Here is a 23,414-nt window from a genome sequence, read left to right as displayed (position 1 = left end):
TTAGAGCAGTAGTGAGAGACAGAAAGTTTTAGATTGAGTTTTAGAGAAGCCATAATGGTAAATTATTGTGTTTGTGCTGGTTGCACGAATTCCAGCCTGTCAGGACATCGTGTCCATCATTTTCCTTCTAGGAAAAACAAGGCTTTTCGGTCTTGGGTGCGTTTTGTGCAGGTGAAGAGAGCAGACTTCACTGCCGCGTCTGTTACCACACACTCGGTCGTTTGTGGCGCACATTTCACTCCGGAGAATTATCGACCTGGAGATGTTACATCTCAAGAGGCTATCCTTTCAATAAATTCACATCAAATCAAATTTGTTGGAGTCTCGGATGGGATTTCGGAGTAAGGATCACGTGAGGCTGATTACTGATGCTGTTCCCTCGGTGCACTCGATGGAATCAAGTCCACCGTCAAAGTTTACACCGGATTTTGGCGCGGGCGGGACTGGAGGACCAAGTGCTAACGTTAGCAGACATTCTGTGCAACGAAAACAAGCACTTAGCAGAGTAAGTCTTACTTTTAATTATTTTAACTCTTAATTTGTGTAATTTCGTAAAATAATAATAATAGTATAATATTTTTATATAATATATTTTATATAATATTAAATATTTAATATTTATTTAGTATAATAATACAGAGAGAGGGAGAGAGACTGAGCTCTAGGACAGGTTGTCGTAACGTAATTGTCTGCCTTCTGAAATGAATTTAGTAGTTTGCACAATGCCATCATAGGCATGTTCGTCCACACCGGAGAACTCGGTTTCTTCATTCAGCATCCATTGTAACCTGAGCTTGAGCTTGACCAGACTCCTCGGCCATCGTCACTTCGGTTAGTGCTTTATAGACGCGGAAGTTATTTTATCACAATTTATCTCAAAATATCGTTAATGGCTAAATATATATTACTCCAGTTCAGAAAATCTAGTTGTTTTATCATCAACATACACTATGCTATATAGGGGTGTCCAACCTGCATGTTGCTCTTTAAGCTTGATTCACATTGTATCCATGTGTTTTTCCTTAAATGATTACAAATCATTACTAAACTAATCTTTGGGGAATAAACGATTAAAAGGTTAGTTCACCCCAAAATTTAAAATATCTCATAATTTACTCGCACTCATGCCATCCCAGATGTGTATGACTTTCTTTCATCTGCTGAACTCAAATGAAGATTTTTAGAAGAATATTTCAGCTCTGTAGGTCCATACAATGCAATACAAGTCAATAGGGGCCAAAACTTTAAAGCTACAAAAAGCACATAAAGGCAGCATAAAAGTAATCCATATGTCTCCTGTGGATTAATTAATGTCTACATAAGTTAGTGAGAAACCGATCAATATTTAAGTCCTTTTTAAAAGTAAATCTTGACATCAGCAGTCCCCTTGGCAATCATGATTTCAAGCTTGATTATATTTCCCAGCACCATCTAGCACTCAGCAAACTCTACTAGTAAGTGTAATCAAGCTTGAAATAATGATCGTTCCTGTTGACTGCAATTGCAAGATGTTCAGTGAAAAAGGAGTTACATTTTGGTCTGTTCTCATCCAAAACAGATTAGATCACTTCAGAAGACATTGATTAACTTATGGATAACTTTTTTGCTGCCTTTGAAGCTCAAAAAAAATAAAAATCAATGTAGTTTTGGACTACATTGGACTATTTTTAGAACAATATTTCAGCTCTGTAGGTCCATACAATGCAAGCCAATGTAGTTTTGGACTACATTGGCTTGCATTGTATGGACCTACAGAGCTGAAATATTGTTCTAAAAATATGTGTTTGTGTTCAGCAGAAGAAAGTAATACACATCAGTGACGGCTCTGAGGCCATATTTTTTGGACACTCGGGTGAAGAGAGGGGCAGAGCTGTCAACCGATCACCATCTGGTGGTGAGTTGGATCAGGGGGTGGGTAAAGACTCTGGACAGACCTGGGAAGCCCTGTTTGCAAGATCTTCAAGTCGCACCTCCGGCTGAGCTTTTCAGGCATCCCTGCAGAGGTTGGGGACATTGAACCGGAGTGGGCAATGTTCAAAGCTTCCATTGCTGAAGCCACGGTGGAGAGCTACGGCCTCAAGGTTTTAGTTGCCGCAAGGGGTGGTAACCCTCGAACACCGTGGTGGACACTGGTGGTCAGGGAAGCCATCCGACTGAAGAAAGAGGCCTTCCGGGATTTGTTGTCCCGGAGGTCTCCGGACGCAGTTGCAAGGTACCAACAGGCCCGAAGGGCTGCGGCCTCGGCCATGAGGGAGGCAAAGCAGTGGGTGTGGGAAAAGTTCGGAGAAGCCATGGAGAAGGACTTTCGGTTCGTACCAAAGTGCTTCTGGAAAACCGTCCGCCACCTTAGGAGGGGGAAACGGGGAGCCATCCAAGTTGTATACAGCAAAGATGGGATGCTGTTGACCTCAACTGAGGAGGTTATTGGGCGGTGGAAGGAACACTTTGAAGAACTCCTAAATCCCAACACGCCCTCTATGCTAGAGGCAGAGCCGGAGGATGATGGGGGATCAGATTCTATTTCCCTGGGGGAGGTCACTGAGGTAGTCAAACAACTCCGCAGTGACAAGGCCCAGGGGATTGATGAGAAATGCTGAAAGCTTTGGATGTGGAGGGTGTGTCATGGATGACACGCCTCTTCAACATTGCGTGGAAATCTGGGACGGTGCCTAAGGAGTGGCAGAACAGGGTGGTGATTCCCCTCTTCAAAAAGGGGGATCAGAGAGTGTGTGCCAAATACAGGGGTATCACACTTCTCAGCCTCCCTGGTAAAGTTTACTCCAAGGTGCTGGAGAGGAGGGCTCGGCCGATTGTCGAACCTCTGATTGAAGAGGAACAATGTGGTTTCCGTCCTGGCTGTGGAACGACGGACCGGATCTTTACTCTCGCAAGGATCCTGGAGGGGGCCTGGGAGTATGCCCATCCGGTCTACATGTGTTTTGTGGATCTGGAGAAGGCGTATGACCGGGTCCCCCGGGAGAGACTGTGGGAGGTGCTGCGGGAGTACGGGGTGGGGGGTCCCTTTGTAGGGCGATCCAATCCCTGCACGTCCAAAGCGAGAGCTGTGTCCAGGTCCTCGGCACGAAGTCGAGTTCATTCCATGTGGAGGTTGGTCTCCGCCAAGGCTGCGCTTTGTCACCAATCCTGTTTGTGATATTCATAGACAGGATATCGAGGCGTAGTCGGGGTGGGGAAGGTGTGCGATTCGGTGGGCTGGGGATCTCATCGCTGCTTTTTGCAGATGATGTTGTCTTCATGTCATCATCGGTCCGTGACCTTCAGCTCTCACTGGATCGCTTGGCAGTCGAGTGTGGAGCGGCTGGGATGAGGATTAGCACCTCTAAATCTGAAGCCATGGTTCTCAGCAGGAAAACGATGGAGTGCGTACTCCAGGTAGGGAAGGAGGTATTGCCCCAAGTGAAGGAGTTCAAGTACCTCAGGGTCTTGTTCACGAGTGAGGGGACAATGGAGCGGGAGGTTGGCCGGAGAATCGGGGCAGCGGGGGCAGTATTGCACTTGCTCTATCGCACCGTTGTCACGAAAAGAGAGCTGAGCCGGAAGGCAAAGCTCTCGATCTACCGGTCAATTTTTGTTCCTACCCTCACCTATGGTCATAAAGGCTGGGTCATGACCGAAAGAACTAGGTTGCGAGTACAAGCGGCTGAAATGGGCTCGGGATAGGGAAGTTTGGGGCCCCCTGCTGGAGCAGCTGCCCCCGCGACCCGACTTCGGATAAGCGGTTGAAGATGGATAGATGGTTAAAGTTAACATGAATATTCCTGCCTGCTTTGTTTCATAGCTGAAGCATTTATGGGGTAAAGTTGTGAAGAAAAGTCATATATTGCTCCATCACTAATTAGTGAATCTACTTGTTAAAACCGTTAGAAATCAAGCATGCAAACACTTCTTTCATAGATGACAGTTTCCTTTTTCCAAATGTCAGGTAAACAAAAGACATCAAATTCACTCAGACTTGAACAGATCTAGGAGGCAAAGTCTCACAATCATAAATGGCAGGCTGGTACACAAAGCAGAAACTACAAAACTATCTTTACAGCTGATTGGATTCCAAATAAAACCTCACAAGTTCTTGACAGGCTTAGTGAGAGTCACCCTTTGAAATTAGTTAAAATCTACAAAATGTTTGTGCATTTTAAATGTAATAGGTCCACTCACCTTGCTGGACCATTTTTGGGCCTCGTCGTGTAGTTGCCTGGCAGCCACCATCATCGGCTCGCTCACCATCTCGCCGGCTTTCTGCTCTGGGAACTCCTCATCCTTCTCTTCTGGTGGTGGAGGTCTTGGGGGAGGTACCTCTCCTTCAGGGAGGGGTGGTTTGGGAGGAGCCTGATCATCATTAACCTGACAGAGGAGTAGAGAGTTGGTACATAAGGTAGAGGAGTTAAACTGCCTTGTGTCTGTTAAACAAGCATTTTTATTTCCGTAATTATATACAGTATCTCCATTAATAATTCCAATAATAAAAGTCATCATTGTGTTAAAAATCGTTGTTGATTTCAAGATTTATTAAATTTTCAAATCAAAGGCCAGCATTTAAAGACATGAAATCTGAGATTTTTATGGCTTTAGTCCATGCCTATTTGCTTTGAAGCCATCTACATGTATATGTAAAGAGGTCATGACATGAGGAATCTCATTTTTATTTATTTTTTAACAGTGCATTCAGAAAGTATTCAGACCCTTTCATTATTTTCACGTTTTATGTGGCAGCCTTATGCTTAAATGCTTTAAATTGTTTGTTTTTTTTCACATCAATATACACTCCATACCCCATAATGACAAAGCAAAAACCAGATTGTTGATAACTTTGCACATTTTTAAAAAAAGAAAAAACTCTGACATATGTATGCAGACCCTGCTATGACACTTGAAATTTAGCTCAGTTGCATCCCATTTCTCTGGATCATCTTTGAGATGTTTCTACACTTTGATTGGAGTCTACCTGTGGCAATTGATTGGTCATTATTTGGAAAGGCACACACCGGTCTATATAGGGTCTCACAGCTGAAAATGCATATCAGAGCAAAAACTAAGCTATGAGGTCAAAGGAACTGCCTGCAGATCTCAGAGACACGATTGTGACAGATCTGGGAAAGTCTACAAAAGAATTTCAGAATATAATGTGTATGTTTTTAATCACCTTTACATAATGTGTAAAGGTATCAAATATTATATTGGTTACAATATGAAAAAGTACCTCCTACTGAAATATCTTCCTATTTGCTTTACCTAACTGTCCAAGAGAATTGGCAATTTCTCTCCAACTCTTCTCTTTTTCCACCCGGTTTGGTACAGTTCAGAGGAAACATCAAATCAATGTTCCACTAATTTTACCTTTCTTGATACCGCAACCATGTTAGTTGTTATTCTGTTGCAGGTACATCAGGACCCCTCCCACTGAAACTTACCTTGCCCCTTTTCTTGCTCTCTCATTCGCGGTAGGTCAATGCAGTTGTATTCAGTCAAAACACATTTCACATTGCGCAATTTAGAATCGCAGACAGGTCCAGATATTTAACATGCTAATTTAACACGAATTGCCAAGGATTTCGGGATTTTGTCGCCGATCTCCACAAAACTGTCGACGAGTGAAAATCGAGCCTAAAATCATGTTAGTTAGAGTTCATTTTAACCCCTTAATAAAAAGGTTTTTGTGCAACGTGGGCAGGTGAGTTTCATTACATTTATCTATGATTGGGAAGGTTAATGTTATTAATGAATTGTATTCCAAAATGTAACTACTTGTTACAATCTCTCCCTTTAGATGTCCCCCTCTCTTATTTCAAGCAATATAATAGCATAGCGAAGTTCTTCATTTGGAATGGTAAGCCGAGATTACATTTTAATAAGTTGCATAGACTGATTGTCAAAGGTGGGCTAGGTCTACCCAAGATTTTGTTTTATTATTATGCATTCGGTCTCAGACATTTGGCTCATTGGTCGCTTCCACTTGAGAGAGCCACTCCCTGGTTTTGTATTGAACAGGAAGTTATTGCCCCTATTTTGCCATTGCAAAGCCTTTCTATCAAACTAATCGGAGAATATATCGGGAGGCACATATACAAACTGTTGTAATTCCTACACCGTTCACCTGATTTGGATGTAAATACTCAAATTAAAGCTGAAAGTCTGCAGTTAACGCACATCTTGTTCGTTTAATTTCAAATCCATTGTGATGGTGTATACAGCCAAAAAGATTAGAATTGTGTCGATGTCCCAATATTTATGGACCTGACTGTAAGTCCCCTTTCTGCTTGTCAGAGTGGATTGTGAGGGGGGTTACAACACTCGGTGACCTACAGTATATAAGTAGAGTGTTTGTAGAGTGAAATTTGGTTCAACATTTTGGGATTCACAGATCTCATTTTTATAGGTATTTACAGCTGCGCCACCTGCTCTGTATTGTTTCTGTATAAATTTGGGGGATAAACACATAAAATAATTGGGTTCTGACCAGTATCATGATTCACAGGCAAATTATTTTAAGGGGTTGGAAGTCGGAAGGCGCGCCCTCATTTCCAGAGTGGTGTGCGGAAATGGGGAGTGTGGCAGCTTTCAAGCAGGTGGCAAGAAGAATGTTTTTGGGGGACTCTTGTGGAGGGGATGTGGAGAGAGAAGTTTAGTTTAATTATGTATGTTTATTATATTTTCTTTCTTTTTTTCTTCTTTTAGTGTGTGTGTGTATAATGATATGTGACCACAGGGGTGTTCATTGGGGGTCAGGGTGGGGTTGGTGATTGGGAAGGGATATTAGTAGGGGTTAAATGTTTACTTGATGTATGTGTTGTGTTTTTCTTTGTTGTATATTTAGGAATTAATAAAAAAAAATTAATTGGAGAAAAAAAAAAAAGAATATAGATATATATTAGGGCTGTCAATCGATTACAATTTTTTATCAAATTAATTACATGGCATAAACAAATATTTGATGAGAAAGCCTCTCATAACAATAATTCAACATATAATGATGCTATAATGATACATAGTTATCTTTAAATATTTAAAAATTGTATATATATATATATATATATATATATATATATATATATATATATATATATATATATAAAATAAAAAAATATTCAGATAATTAAAATGCATTACATTCTTGTGGCAGAAGAGTTAATCATTAATAAGACAATACAAAAAGAGGCTTTAGAATACAATGTATTGTTTACTACAATATTATTGAACATAAGCCAATCATTGGCATACAGTTCACAGCAATCCATTTCACAAGTGAATTTGTCAATCAGTTGGAGATTTATTATGAGGGCTTCTTTAAGGAACCGTCAATGAACAGCTGCATCAGACATGCTTGTGTAGCGTCTTGGATGCGTTGCGTCATAAACATAACATTTTTAGGTCACTGTGTTAAGTTAAATATAGTTTAATACTTGGAACACATATTGAGATCCCTTAGTTCGGATTTGCGCTCCATCAAGTGCTATGAACGCTCAAGGGTATTTTTCTTCACTATATAAACTGCGCATTGCCACACAGCTGAAATTTCACTTACTGCCCTCTGGAGTAAACAGGTGGTACTACAAGCTTTCATTTCTCAGGAATCTTCCATATTATGGTCCGGGGGCATTGCGATTTAATGGCGTACATTTTTTTTAAACGCGTTATTTTTAATCAAATTAATCGCACTGAATTAACGCGTTAAATCGACAGCCCTAATAAATAAATATATATATATATATATATATATATATATATATATATATATATATATATATATATATATATGTGGAAATGACTGTCCACCAATGGTCTCCATAAAACCTGACAGAGCTTGAGAGGATCTGCAGAGAACAATGACAGAAAATCCCCAAATTCAGGTGTGCAAAGCTTGTCTTATCACACCCAAAAAGACTTGAGGCTTCAACTAAGTACTGAGTTATGGGACTGAATACTTATGTCAATGTGATATTTATTTAATTTTTTTCTTTTTATTAAATTTGCAAAGTTATCAAAAATATTCTTTTTGCTTTGTCATTATTGGTATGGAGTGCAGATTTAATGTGAAAAAAATTATAATTTAAAACATTTTTGCAGAAGGCTGCTATCACAGTTGGTCTCCCTCATGTTTTCCAAGGACTCTTATTTTGAAGTTTACATTTCCCATGGTACACTGCCCTCATCAGCCATTTGTTCCCCATCATCCTCACCGGTCTTCAATTCCATCATTAGATCCGTTTGTTTATAAATACCCTCCCGTTTTGTTCATTGATTGTCAGTTCTTGTACATGTAACACTTGCATGTCAGTGTGTATTTTATTTGGTTCCTTGTGTGATCCATGTTGTTTATTATCTTCTTAAAACCCTGAAAACTGATCCATCCCCTCTCCATCATCATCACTACCACAATATGTGACAGAAGAACTAACTGACAAAGATGGATCTACTGGCTGTTAGAATCCTCCTCCTTGAGCAAGGGGACTGTCCGGTTGAGGATCATGTGCGTGAGTTTCTCCAGCTGACCGAATTTGGTGCACTATGGAGACTCAATAGTGCACTAAAGGAGCTAATGCCTCCGCCGCATCCTCACTGGACGCTCCTCGAGTTCGTGGAGGAGTATCTACAAGTTAGTGGCTCAACTTTCACTGTGGGTGTGGAGGAAGAGGACTTTAAATCTCCTCCCACATTGGTCACCCCCCAGCCTTCCACGGCTCCTCCCTCCAAGCCTTCCACGGTCAACGAGCCAGCACCCATACCTGCCACGGTCAATGAGCCAGCGCCCATGCCTGCCACAGTCATCGAGCCAGAGCCTGTAGCCTCGACCGGTCCCAGAGCCAGTAGCCTGTAGCCTCGGCCGGTCCCAGAGCCAGTAGCCTGTAGTCTCGACCGGTCCCAGAGCCAGTAGCCTGTAGCCTCGACTGGTCCCAGAGCCAGAGCCTGTAGCCTCGACCGGTCCCAGAGCAAGAGCCTTTAGCCTCGACCGTCCCAGAGCCAGCTCTCACAGAACTTATTGCCCTTGAGATGATTTCTACCCTGATTCCCACCCTGACTACCCTTCATCCTCCACTGGTTCCGCCCAGCATCTTGGACTCGCTGGTTCCATCCAGCATCCTAGCCCTTCATCCTCAGCTGGTTCCATCCAGCCACTCTACTCCGCTGGTTCCGCCCAGCATCTTGGACTTGCTGGTTCCATATAGTATCCTAGCCCTTCCTCCTCCGCTGGTTCCATACAGCACCCTGGCCCTTTCTCTCCTGCTGGCTCCGCCCAGGATATCAGCTTGTCCTCCTTCTCCCTCTGATCAGCCATTTCCCCTCACGTCACCAGCTCTACCTTCGCCCCCTACGAAACCACGGTCTAGAGGAACTTCAAACCCTCCAACTCCGCCTAGAACCTCCGAGCCTTGGGACGCCTTGGCCTTCCCCTCGTCTCCACCGTGGTCCGTCAGCCTATCTCTCTTCCAGGGTCCCTCATCACTCCAGCTCCACCTTGGACATTCGGTCACCTGGCTCTGCCTTCGGCTCTAACAGGGACCTCCTTCCCTCCGGCTCTGCCTTGGTCCTCAGTCCCACCAGCTCTGCCTCGGTCCTCAGTCCCACCAGCTCAAACTTGGTCCTCAGTACCACTGGCTCCGCCTCAGTCCTCCGATCCCCCAGCTAGGTCCTCCGAGACTTTGGTGCTACCTCGGTCCTCCGCCCCTCAAGTCTCTCAAGGCTCCGCCTTCCATGGCTCCACCCCTCAAGCCTCTCAAAGCTCCACCTTCCATGGCTCCGCCTCCCTTGGCTCTGCCTCTTGAGCCTGGATTACATTTCCCATGGTACACTACCCTCATCAGCCATCTGTTCCCCATCATCCTCACCTGTCTGGGTCTGAATACTTTCTGAATGCACTGTATAAGAGGTCATTGTACTATAAACACATACTGTAAGTTTCGGAACTCAACTTCCACTTTACTGCAAAAAGACTTTGTTAAAACCAAGCTGCCAAAATGACTCGTCCACTACTTCCTCATTTTCCTAGACATTTGCATCTGACCACCTCCACAACAACACATCAACGCAAGCTTTACCTTATCACTTCTATAGCCCCACCCATTAGTGGTGAACAGTGAGATGGCAAGAAGAGAGCAGGTCATTCAAAAGCAGAGAGGCGTGTGGCTCTCTGCTTTTGACTGACAGTGGGTGTTTAATGTTGAGTCTTAAAGGAGAAGCAGCACCAAAACTGAGCATTTCTGACAGAGGATTAGAATGAGGGTGGAAAATGATTGAATCAAATTTGTACTTTTTTTTCTATATTCATCTTTTTGTGTGTGTGCAAAAAAACTACTAATATTATAAGTGAACCTCAAGGAACATATTAAAATAATAAATTTTAATCATTTCATGATCCCTTTAAGTGTACTCCTAAAAGTGACCTTTTAGAAGAAATACACATTTAAAATGCCTTTCTCTTCTGAGAAAATGACCAAAAATATTGAGGACTTGTATTGCATTACACAGATTTATTGTCCAGTCAAATGCTTTCTATAATGAGAACATCCCTTCCCCTTAATACCTCAACCCATTAAGAAGGTTTATGGCTGTGACTGAACAAAAGCCTATTGGCTTCTGCACAGAATGGATAGAAATCTGCATCCGTCAAGCGATTTCACGAGCTCTTTAAAGCATGCTTTAAAGCTTTAATGATGTAAAGTGGTAGCACTTACATGCAGCTGATCAAGGTCTGGTGGTGGAGGGGGGAAGTCAGGCTCCTGAGGCTGGAAGGCCTCTCTGACTTTCCCCACAGCAGCCAAGATCCTGTAGCCAGAGTCCAGGAAGCTCTTTTGCAAACCTGCTCACCAAAAGGGAGAGGACAGGTCCATCAGTATTAAATAGGAAGTTACAAAGAATGTAATAATTTGTAACCAGCAAACAACATGAAAGGGGAAAACCTGGATCCTTGATGTTTCCTGCAACAGCTTTGGCAGCCATAACCATGGGTGAGATTGTTCTACCAAGATCATCTGAAGCACCTTTAACCAGTTCCCTGAATTTAGGGTCCTCAGAGTTTTCCACTTCCCTCTTGGCCACCAAAAGGACCCTGTTGGCCCTTCGGGCAATACTGGTGGCCCCCGCAACCAACATCTGAGGCTGAACGTTAGCCATTGCCACTCGGCACTTATCAATGTCTTTCTTAATGGCCTCCTCTGAAGCATCCAAGAGGGATTTAGTGTCAATGGCTTCATCCACTAGACCTAAAACAAGTATAGGGAAATCTCTGAGTTAATTTTTTAGAAAAAAAAAAGTGATTACCATCTTCAAACTTATAAATTGTTTATTGAGCTTGTCAAAGCTTCATTACATTTTTCCCATTTTCAGACCACAGCATTCAGCTGATATGAGCTTACTGGTCATTTTTTCAATGTTGTCAATCCATTGATTCTTCATGGTCTCAAAGTGCTCGTATGCTGCCTGGTTGCCAGGGTTCTTCAGCAAAATGCGTGCAGCAGAAGTGACCTGCTCATGAGAAGAGCAAAAAAGAGATAATAGAGATACATGTCAAACGTATACATTAAATCAGATCACAATTAAGGGTTCCCACACTTTTTGACGAAATCATTTAAATGACTTTTCCATGACCTTTCCGGTTGTTTGTGATTACTGTATATACCTAAGTAGTTAAAAATGATTCTAATTCAGCACAATTAGCTCATTTAAAATGTATTATTTAATTCATATAATTTGATCAATTATCATTCTGACAAATTTTGTAGACCGTTTGGACACATTCATTTAGGCAAAAAGAACAATTCTCACTAATTACAAATCATTATGGTTTGCGAGCAAGTTTTACTCTACACACATCTGATGAAACATTTTCACCAACAAAAAATAAAAAAAATATCTTCAAAATAAAAATGTAGGTCACTTTTTCAGACCAATTACAAAATTCCCTGATATTTCCATGTTTTCCATGACCGTGGTATCCCTGACAATCTATATTGCTCATTCTGTCAAAATAGTTAATAAAAAAGAATGGGGGGAAAACTATAAAGCAAGTTTGGTGCTATAACCTTATCTTGAACACTGAGTGTGAGAAAAGAGGAAAGTCACTGATAAATAAAGAATCTTACACAGTTTGCTAACATTAAACTTTGACAACACTTTCAGAACTGTTCATACGTAAATGAGAAGACTTGTTATAAGCTAGAGTATGTAAACAATCTTGAGACTCGATCTTGTTGCTAAAGTGGCCAGACATTAGGGCTGGCTCTATCTCAAGCATGCCATTAAGTGCACCTAAAGTAACCCTGGCATAAGCGCAGGATTGGGCTTCCACAGACATACAAAGCTGCCCCTGACATGACTCTCACACATACCTGAGGTGTGAGACCGCGGGCTGATTTCACTGCTGCCTGGATGCCTTCCACTGTGCTTTTATTGGCTGTTCCCACAGCGGCAGCCTTCTCTGCTGTAGCACCCAGTCTGCTGGCATGATTCTCAAAATTAGAGGCCCTTTCCACAAAGACCTGGTGGAAACGGAAAATTAAAAACTCCATCCACCTACCTTCTTTTGGTAACATGGTTTATAAGGAGACAAAATGATGTGTTAATTCAGTTCTAAAAAGTTTTTAATTTGTACTTACAGTAAGTCTTATTAAGCCTGTAGTTTAGGATTAAGTCTGTAGTAATTTCAATAAATGGGATCTCCCCATTTAAATAACGATGTAAACATGCATTGGCACATGTGACCTGACAGTGTAAAACAACCACAATTTCCCCAATTTTTAAAGATCTCTCTTCTATCTTAGGCATGCTTCACTGACCTCGTCTCTGTTGGGGGCCTCAAGAGGTGCTGTTGCTGCCACTGCCAGAAGCTTAATCGGTGTGGTTGTATCACTGAAAACATCAGACACCTCCTGGGTCATGGCCTCCTGCATCTTTGCCTTCAATTCCTTAAAATATGAGGGGAAATTTAACTGTACAGCTTCAAAACATTGCAATCTTTTTGGGAAAATGGGAAGGAATATACAATACACTATGTGGCCAAAGGTTTGTGGACAACACCTTACACGCATACAGCTTTTTCCAGAATATTACCCGCAAATTTCAGTTTAGAGGTCATGTGTGATGGAAATACAGGTCAATTATGCTCTGGCAATTTCCCTGAAAGGTTCCCACAGTATGAGGTCAGGATGCACTGAAGTAAGAAGGAGAGGATTCAGTTACTATGGAGTTAAAACAATGTCATCAAATTGGACAGATAGTGAAATTATTCCATTTAGTCGAAGGATATAAAAATAATGCTCCACCACTCAAATATGAAGTCATCTGGTGAGCAAGCAAAGAAAATCGAAAGTAGAAATTGAGATGGGTTAGGTGCTTAAAGTGGAGAAAATATTAAACGGCACTTATTTTCAACTTGTGTGTCAGTCTCTGCGTTTCTTTTCATCTGTCATGCGCCTTCTAGAACGTGTGGCCGCATGTTACCACATAGGTTTGTGATGGGATCGACTGTTAGCTGTTAGGGAGGACCAAATACCTATTAACAGGGTTGGGAGGGTTACTTTTGAAATGTATTCCACTACAGATTACAAAATACATGCTGTAAAATGTCATTTGTAGCGTATGTCGTTAGATTACTCTATGTCAATAATGTTTTCTAAATAATTTGGATTACTTCTTCAGCACTGGTAGATTTTTTCACTTGTTTTGACTATTAAAAACTCTGCCAGTACAGTAAGACAAAATACACATTAAAAATACATTCTCTGAAAAACCTAAATATCTTCTGCAGTGTTTTTTTTATAAAACAAGATCAATCAAATTTATCTTGTTTTAAGGATTTTTTGATATTTTTACTGGGAAACGATACAAAAATTATTATCAGGAATATGATTTTTGCCCTAACATCAAAGGTCTTACTAGAAAAAAAATTATTACGATCTAACATGAATTTTCTTGATAAAAAATATGATCGTTCCTGGTAACGTGCATATAAAATGGTTAGAAATAGCATTTTAGCTTAGCATAAAGCTGACATTTACACAAGGTTTATTTCTGTTTCTTCTGCTCCAAACTTATTTCAAACGTACTTCTCTGTCTGCTCGTGTAACACATCATAAGAAAGTATTTCACCACTGTTCAAATGCACTCACATCATTTATATTTATAAATGTTTTCCATCTGAAAGGACTAAATATTTGACAAATTACAATAAAATGCAAAGTAATCTCTTCAGTAATCAAAGTACTTTTTGAATGTAACTATTCCAAATACCAATGATTAATAATACCAGTGATAAATTGTAACTGTAGTGGAATACAGTAACTAATATTTTGTATTTTAAATATGTAAGCCCATTACATGTATGCCGTTACTCTACAACCCTACTTATTAATGCCAATAGGTTGTTAATAAATGGTTAAAAAAACATAGCTGTCTGTTGTTTGAGTATCCACAAACTTTTAGCCACAAAGAGTTTTTAACGCTCATGGAAGGGGTGTGATGCCAACATTTTCCACCAGAGGGTAATATTGGCTCATGTTCTATTGAGCCAAAAGCCCTCTGCTGCTTTATGTAATTCATTACTCTAGACTGGAGTCAGCAAAATCTCACTGTGCTTCCTGTCAGAGAAGATCTAAACATCAGATTATGCGTCACACACACACACCTGCTGTGAAAAGGATACTGGGACTCTTTTAATAGAAAAGGGTTGCACAATATCTGGCCTTCTTACTTTAATTGCCTCCAAAAGCGGAGCGGCAACAGCACGAGCCTGAGGATTCTCTCCCTCTCCCCGAGTGGCCAGATCTGCCAACTGCATCATCAGCTGCTCCACTCGCTCACACTTTGCTAGCAGCTCCTGTCTGTATGGCCCTGGTAGAGAGTTAGCCAGCCTACGGCCCTCTGCTATCAGCCCTCGTATAGCAGCCTGGCCTGTAGACAGAGATGCTCAAATTCTGGTTGGTACACCTTGGCAATGCTTTTAACGTGCAGTTCACCGCAAACACAAGAGGTTAAAAAATGTACCTCAGTACGTATAAATTAACCAATAAATCACTCACTGCTTTACAGAATGGCCTCAAATGCCTTATTACTTTTACAAAATGGTTAACACTAATATAAATATTAAGTGTATACTTAAGTAAATAAATGAATATATAATGCTACATTAGTGACAAATTATATTATTGGGGCCTTAGATAAGAAGCAACACTCTGCTGCATTATTTATTGATCTTTCTAAGGCATTTGATTCAGTTGATCATGGTTTGTTATTGACCAAACTACGTTCAGTTGGTTTAAGTGAGAAGGCGGTTGCATGGTTCCAAAATTATTTTGTAGATCGTACTCAATGTGTTTATGCTGAAGGTTATAAATCTGATTTTCTTGAGATAACTAAAGGTGTCCCTCAAGGATCAATCTTAGGACCCATTTTGTTTTCAATTTTTATAAATGATTTGGATAGAGATGTTCAAGCCAAATTACATTTATACGCTGATGATACAGTGGTTTACACCCAGGCTTCCACCATTTCAGTAGCAGTGCAGGAACTTCAGACTTGAATTTCAGTGCAGGAATTTCAGGCATCGCAAAACACATTACTGAGTCTAAAACTGGTTTTAAATACACAGAAAACAAAGTTTATGGTCTTCTCATAAGCTCGAGCACAGCTACTAGACAACTGTGGTCTCTTGTCCTTGGATGGGAAATCCATTGAGAGAGTGTCTTCATACAAGTATTTGGGGATATGGATAGATGGTAAGCTCTCCTTCAATGAACATATTACTGCTTTAGTCAAGAAACTTAAAGTCAAGCTTGGCTTCTATTTTAGAAACAAATCTTGTTTTAATTTTAGTGCTAAGAAGAAACTTGTGGAAGATACTTTACTGCCTGTAATTGATTATGGAGATATATTGGGGGTATATCTTTATTTATAAAGCTATACGTGGCAAACTTCCACTGTACCTTTGTAACCTCCTCTCTGTCTGCTCTGGTACCTATCAGCTACGCTCCTCAAAGTGGTTGCTTTTTAACGTGCCACGAGTTGCAACCGAACTGGGAAGAACTGCTTTCTCTTATTTAGCACCTTGGGGATGGAATAATCTACAAAAAGAGCTAAAGTTAGAAACCCTTATGTCCATAAATGAATTTAAAACTACTGTAAAGTGTGTCGTGATGGAGACATTTTTTTGATTTTCTTAAGAGTCTCATTGTATTTATTTATTATTATTATTTTATTTTTTTTATATTATGTACTTCTTTTATCATGAAAATGTAATTTGGTGTTTGTTATGTATGCATTTGTTGTGATTTGGCTGCTACCCTGGCCAGGTCTCTCTTGTAAAAGAGATTCTGAATCTCAATGGGACCTCCTGGTTAAATAAAGGTATAAAATAAAATAAAATAAAAATGAATTGGAACACAGCCCTAGTCCTAAATGCTTTGGGAAGGTAGATGTCCTAAAGCAGGACTGAACATCTCTGGTCTAAAATTACGCCATGACTTACTTAAAAGTCAGTCTGAAAGTAACATGAGCTGCTGTGAATAGGACACTAGACAGCTATTTATGGTTTGAAATATTGTAACTATGAATACAACAGGGACAGAGGAAATAGCCGTTTGTCACATTACAAAAAGGTCTGGAGTCAAGTTCCCGGTCTGGAGTCAAGTTCCCAACATGCCAGTGTCATCCTTTGGGAATAAAAGTAATGGCCTTAGATGACCATTAGGCTATACACAGACAGATACCATAATTATGGCCACAAAATGGCCAATGGCCTTTGATTCAATTTGTTTCAGAAAATGGGCTGCCAAGCTACAAACTGATTATGATGCCCTCTGATTTAAGCCGTAACTTTTTGCTTTAGAGGGCCAGCAAGTATCTGTGATGTTGGCACTCACCTACTCCACGGTCATCAACCCCAGGGTTGTTGATCCAGCGTAAGGCCTGCTCCATTTTGCCCTCTAGGGTAACCGCAGCCTTGACGGGTCTCATATTGGCCACGGCACGGCTAGTCTTTGACTGCAAGTTCTGCAAAGCTGTGCCAATCTGTTTTGCCAGTGCTCTAGCCTCAGGAGTATCGCCTTTACCCCTATGGCATAGAAAGAGTCAGACATGAAACTTTAACAACAAAATTATTTGAGGATGAGACCAAATAAGAGATCCAATGCAGATAAAACATGCCACTCTCCCAGTTACGTGTTTTTAGTACTCACATGTGAAAATACAATTATTAAGCGTATCACAATGCACGTAATCTTGGCTACATTATCTGACCTAACTGCAAACATAAGAGTTTATCATGTTCACACTTTTCATCATGTGCTGAGGACAGACATAACATTTTCTTAACATGCCAAACTGGCATGATTGTTATCAAGTAAAAGAAAAAACTAAGTAATGAAAACAATATGAATGTTCTTTTTTTCTTTTTTTTAATCCCCTTTTCTCCCAATTTTGAATACCCAATTCCCACTACTTAGTAGGTCCTCGTGGTGGCGTGGTTACTAACCTCAATTCGGGTGGCAGAGGACAAGTCTAAGTTGCCTCCGCTTTTGAGACCATCAATCCACGCATCTTATCACATGGCTCGTCATGCATGACACAGCAGAGAATCTGCATGTGGAGGCTCATGCTACTCTCTGCGATCAATCCACAACTTACCCCACCCCCCATTACACACCCCAGTGAGAGCGAGAACCACTCATTGTGACTATGAGGAGGTTACCCCATGTGACTCTACCCTCCCAAGCAACCGGGCCAATTTGTTTGCTTAGGAGACCTGACTGGAGTAACTCAGCACACCATGGATTCAAACTTGCGACTCCAGGGATGGTAGTCAGTGTCAATACTCGCTAAGCTACCCAGGCCCCCTACTATGAATGTTCTTTCAATTAAAGGATTTCAACAATTTGTATTGTAAGTCTTTAATTACACACATTTTACGAAGTTCGACCAGTCTTGAAGTGAGCCCAGCAATTTCACTGATGGAGCGCAGGATATCATCTCTTTCTTTAGGGTCTTCACACAAGTCAGCAATGCGCTTGGCCTCTACCAGAAGAGCACGAATGTTCTCCTCCCCCTCCGGGCCACCGTTAGGGTCAGCCAGCCAGCTCTGCAGAGAAATACCCATGTGCAATAGAATTGTAAGTTCTTAAGTAAAAAAAAAAAAAAAATCATTTATGCATAATAATTTTATTATTTAAGGATTATTATTACAATTTAGAGATGATCATGAAGATTTACACGGTCATACCCAAAAGTGTTCGACGTGGTTTAAAGGGACTTGCATATTGCACTGACTTGCAATGACAAAATGTGATTGATTTCATGTTACCTGATGTTTAATATGGAAGTTTATTCACTATTTTCTAAAGGAATAGCAAACATATTTAGAATTTTCCATTTGGAAACATAATCCCAAATGGAGACTGGATTAATTTTGTGTTTCTATATGAATTTTGGCAGACACTGTGTGTTCATGAGGAGGTGCAAACACAAATACACAATTTGTGAATGCATTATAATGGTCACAATTTATGTCCACAAATGTAAAACTCTTTATATTTCTTCAGAAAATTGTCCTGAATAATAAATAATTCCCAAATAAAGTCCTGAATAAACTTCCAAAGTTTAATGAAAGGAGTTCAAATCAATAATTAATACACTTAAATCTGAAGTATGTAATTTGTGCACCACCCAATGGAAAAAAGAAACTTTATTTAAAAAAAAAAAAATTCTGACAATGCCCCTCATCTGCTGTTGGTCAATCATAGAGAAAGTCCAGCAATTTTCAAAGTGCCACAGAAAGATGGTTATTGATGGCTTACTCATAGTTGTCTCTTCATATTAAACTGGGATAGAAGGAGGTACTTTAACACAGAAAATTTACATTCTTCAGCTTTAAAATCAGATGATCAGATTAGATTAGTTTACAAGTGTAGTCTAAAAGATTAGGTTTCTGATTACAGTTTTAGTTGTGTAATTTGTAACCAGTACCAGATTACGTTTCAGAAGTAATCTACCCAAAATTCCTTCCTGAGAAGGTTTATTATGCGATAATGACCAACTGACTACATTCTCCCACTTATTTCTTTGCTACAAATAAATAAATAAATGGACATAAAATATTAATTTGAGATGATTTTTTTTATAATGAAAGAAGAGACCACAGATTACTATAAGAGACATCAAACTATCAAAGCTATGTAGAGAGTTGGTTGCCAGAGCTGATTATTAAATATACAATTTAGCTGCAAAATGCCATGATTGACCAATCAGAATAAAAAATTCTACAGAACTGGATCAGAATTAAGATACAGCCTTTAAATACTTATTACACAGCACATCGCCACTAAATAACAATCAGCCATTTAGATGAGGACATGTCTTTAAGTACCTATGTAACCTCTGGGATGCATTTTCAAATCTCTTCCATTCAAAACTACAACTGGAGACTCCACAATGACATAAGCACAAATATAAAGTCTAAACACACAAAACCACTAATGGAACCTCAGAGTATCTTTATGCTTCTGTTAAACAGTCATTGATTTTGACCTGGGCAGTGTCAATTCTCTTGGCAATGGCCTGCTTGGCATTGGTCAGGGCCTCCAGCTTCCGAGCAGCATTCTCCACTTTCCCCATCATAATATCCAGACCCTGAGCTACCTGCTGAGCTTTTCGCATGCCCATGGGGGTGACACCCTGACCTCTGGATAGACAACATTGAAGAATAGGGTCACAGACAGAACAGAAAATAACAATGCTCATTATAAAATGCAACTAACCAAAAGATAACAAAGTGAAAAGTATTTTTAACTTTTAAAAGGAGTAGAAAACACTTCCCATGTCTTTGTTTTCGACATTTAAAGGCTGTACATCCATCTATGTAAGCTAAAAGAAAATATGACTAAGGGAATATTCAATACAGGTTATATTTGTTAATGTGGTCCCCACTTGATGTCCAATGTTAAATCTGGGTCCTGAAGCAAAACCAGTTTTAGACCACTGATTTGTATGAAATCATAAGAAAACCAGCAAAAGGCAAAAATTTTTGCAAAGAGGAGAGAATGACACCATAATAGCATTAGAGATTAAAAATGTTTGAAATGCTCTTGAAAAGAAACTAACCTAGAAAACACTGTATGAAATTAACATGCAATAATCATCTGAAAGGTCAGTTAAAGAGTGTGAGGGTGATCTGTGAGCAGGCAGTGGGCCACGGCGGCCTCCGATTATCCAGCCCTTCAGCTTTTAATCTGCTTTCCTTAAGTCTCTCTAATGAAGTCAGAAGCCAGTGTCTGATCTCTCACTCTCTGCAGTTCCAAACATCCCAGACACCTGGGCCCAAACTGCACCACACAGTTGCTTTCTTTCCCCTGCATTCAGCACTCAGGGATAAATTATCCCTGGAGAATTAAGACGGTTAACAAACAACATCTAATGCGTTGATCATAAAACCTGACACACTTTTTTGTGTTGTTAATTACAAGCTGTTAAATCCCCTGAGGCACAAAACACAGCTATAATGTGTTGCATAAAGGTGAATGAATGTCATTATGAACTGCACACAGCTGCATTAATGCATAATTCACCTCACATGAGCGTTATAGGAACATGTGGTGGCATTTTACTCTCTGTGTGATATGCTGAACTGAGTAATTTATTAAGTGGTTGAATCAGCAATATAATGGGCTGGTGATTAGCGGAAGGAATATGCAGGGACCTGGCAATATGATATTATATTGATATCTGTGTCATGACAAGATAATTACCATTTATAATTAGTGTATTTCAATTCACAACTGTGATGTATTGCAATCTTTAACTCGTTCATTTCTCATTCATGTTCAATGGACTTAAGTGCTTTGCGCAACAATTGCTGAACTTCATCATGGAGCCATAGAAGTAGCAAAGGCAAGTCAGTGTCAGTAAAAAACATCCACAGGCAATAGCGTATGCAGTTCCAGTGTGTTTAACATTGCATGAATCCCTTGCATTTTAGTTGTATGTAGAATATATACTGATATAATTACAAATAAAAATTAATAAACTTTAGTTTGTATTTTGGTCGGAAACACTTGCTCGAGTAGTGCTCAATCTAGTTATTTCCAAAAACATTCATGTAATGATTTAACAAAAAATATAGATGTTATAATATTATTACAGTATTGTGAGGTCAATCACTGCAATATTTTGAAATGTAATTTTTCCCAATATTTCAAAGTATTGCAAAATTTCACCTCACAATATTAAGGATGGATGGATGGAATTTTTCCTGACCCATACTAGTGATAAAACTGATTACTAATTGTGCCCTAACAAGTCTGATTGTACTTCCACTTTCTCTAGGTGCACTGAAGGGGGCATACCTGGCGCGCGCATCTGACACCTGATCCGTCATCTGGGCGAGGGTTTTGGCTGTTCCCAGAATCTCTCTCCTCTCTTTCCCCACACAAAGCTCTCCTACTTTTCCTGCTTCATCCAGGATCTGATGCACCGCATGCTCTCCTGGGTCTCCTTTACGAAAACATTCACAGCAGCAGTCAGAGAAGCAGAGCTAGGCCACAACACACACACACATCTTTAATCTATTAAACAAAAATGAGAACGGTAAAATGGAACATGGCAAAAATATACTATATATGCAATTACTATTAATATAAGCGCTCCATGTCTTTATACCACATATGGCATTAACAATTTCAAAAATATTTAATCATTTAGAATTTAGTCTTCTGAAATAAGACTTCATTGCATCTGTTGTAAAATAAAAAGTAAGTACATTTTAATGTCAAGTGTATTTGAAAGTCTACCTAGGCAAATAATAACACTATAGAACTGTAACTGTACATTAATATTTCAAGATGTAAAGATTCACAATTCAAATTTTCAGCACTTTGTATTTTAGATATTTCAATAAACATAGCAACATATTCAGTGCAAATATGTGCAGCAATGCCATGCTAGGGAAACTTACTGAAGGATAAATGATAAAAAAAACAAAACATTCCAACAAGAGTGAAAGACTAAAAGTATCAAATCTGTACTTTTTTTTTACTTGGAATGTAAATGTTATGGACACTGGCAATATGAATACTGTCTCTTTAAGTAGATCGGGCACTCTGTTCCATTAAAGTCCCCTTATTTTGTACTGTGCCGTGCAGTTGCATCTGTATTAATTTACTTTAATTATAATTTTATTTTGTGAAGAATAAAGAATATTTTTATTATTATAATTCTGCACTGCAAGGAGGATTGCAGAGATTAACTGACTGAGATTGTGAGACTAGAGTCAGTATCGAACATGTCATGATCTGCTACCTGAAGCACATTCATCCATTCATATACTGTAGTATCTGTTTTTGCTGGATTTTATGCAATCCTTCCCCTGCTGTCATGTGAAGCGTCCATGTGATGGCGTAACAGCCAATGTATCATCTCTCACAGCCCAGTCTTTCATTTGTTTGGGTGAGATGATAAAACAGTACAGATTATATATAATATAGGCCGCTATAATCCAGAATGCAATTAGGAATCCTTATATACCAGATATGGATTGTTATCAACTGTTATGTGACACATGACTGAAAGTTTAATAATCAGCATGCAGACCTATCGGCCCATATTTTGAGCGGCCCACCAGGAATTCTCCCAGTCCTCACAATTAGGCACTCCAGCCCTGTGCCAGAAAACTATTTTTAAGACCACTTTCTAACATTTCTTTGATCCTCAGAAGTTATCAGGTCATTTTTAGCTGCTGTGCCTGTAATACTCATATGTAAGCACCTTTTTTGCATGTAAAATAAGATACAACGTTGGGATCCTTCGGCAGGACATTTATAGTGGCAGGTGTTACACACAGCGGGCAACAGTTCAAGCTTTGACAGACTTTCCCACATTTTACTGTAATCATTAATTCTTATCGTATTATGAAACATAATTTTTGTCCTATTTTCTCCATATTACCTCACTGTGAATGGGCAGGCCAAGTTTCTGAATCACATATAGGTGTCTTTGACTTGTAAATGTGGACGGTCATGTATCCATGTGTTCGAATGTATCTGTCTGACATAAGAAATTTGCAAAAGGTCATAGAACGGGCCTTTTAAGCAGCTTTGTTGCAATAAATTATCATGTTTCACTGGAGAAGTAGTGTTTATTTTTGAAAGTTATGTGATGTTTAGTTTATTGAACTCATTTATCTCAAAATATCAATGAAAAGTTGATTCCTCATTTTCTAACCCGGAGCAACCGATTATATGTGTAGTTATTCATGTTACCTGGTAGACCATTAGGATCCCTAAGCCAGCCTTTAGCCTGAGCCATCTTTGACTCAATCAGTGCTAGTGCTCTTTTCATGGCCTCCGTGTCCTTCAGGAAGAAAGAATGAAGTTAGTGTCACAAATGAAGACAAACATATTTACCAAATTTGCCCACAGAGC

General features: G+C 39.8%; 1 protein-coding gene across 3 annotated transcripts in view; it reads right to left on the bottom strand.

The window, feature by feature from the left end:
• The window catches only part of LOC127618174 (vinculin-like), a 77,744-nt gene that overhangs the window by 9,384 nt on the left and 44,946 nt on the right, over window positions 1-23,414 (bottom strand). For all 3 annotated transcript variants that reach the window (XM_052090470.1, XM_052090471.1, XM_052090469.1), the window contains 12 exons: window positions 23,253-23,343; window positions 21,342-21,489; window positions 19,528-19,681; window positions 17,907-18,082; window positions 16,869-17,059; window positions 14,702-14,901; window positions 12,789-12,917; window positions 12,342-12,491; window positions 11,370-11,478; window positions 10,914-11,216; window positions 10,689-10,813; window positions 4,177-4,362 (listed from right to left, as the gene is read on the bottom strand). In XM_052090470.1, the coding sequence (XP_051946430.1) occupies window positions 4,177-4,362; window positions 10,689-10,813; window positions 10,914-11,216; window positions 11,370-11,478; window positions 12,342-12,491; window positions 12,789-12,917; window positions 14,702-14,901; window positions 16,869-17,059; window positions 17,907-18,082; window positions 19,528-19,681; window positions 21,342-21,489; window positions 23,253-23,343 (1,962 nt within the window). The remainder of the gene's footprint in view (window positions 1-4,176; window positions 4,363-10,688; window positions 10,814-10,913; window positions 11,217-11,369; window positions 11,479-12,341; window positions 12,492-12,788; window positions 12,918-14,701; window positions 14,902-16,868; window positions 17,060-17,906; window positions 18,083-19,527; window positions 19,682-21,341; window positions 21,490-23,252; window positions 23,344-23,414) is intronic.

Source organism: Xyrauchen texanus, chromosome 24 (genome assembly GCF_025860055.1).
Source record: "Xyrauchen texanus isolate HMW12.3.18 chromosome 24, RBS_HiC_50CHRs, whole genome shotgun sequence".
Taxonomy (NCBI): domain Eukaryota; kingdom Metazoa; phylum Chordata; class Actinopteri; order Cypriniformes; family Catostomidae; genus Xyrauchen; species Xyrauchen texanus.
Note: the sequence above shows the minus strand (reverse complement) of the source record. Positions and strands in the feature narration are given on the sequence as shown.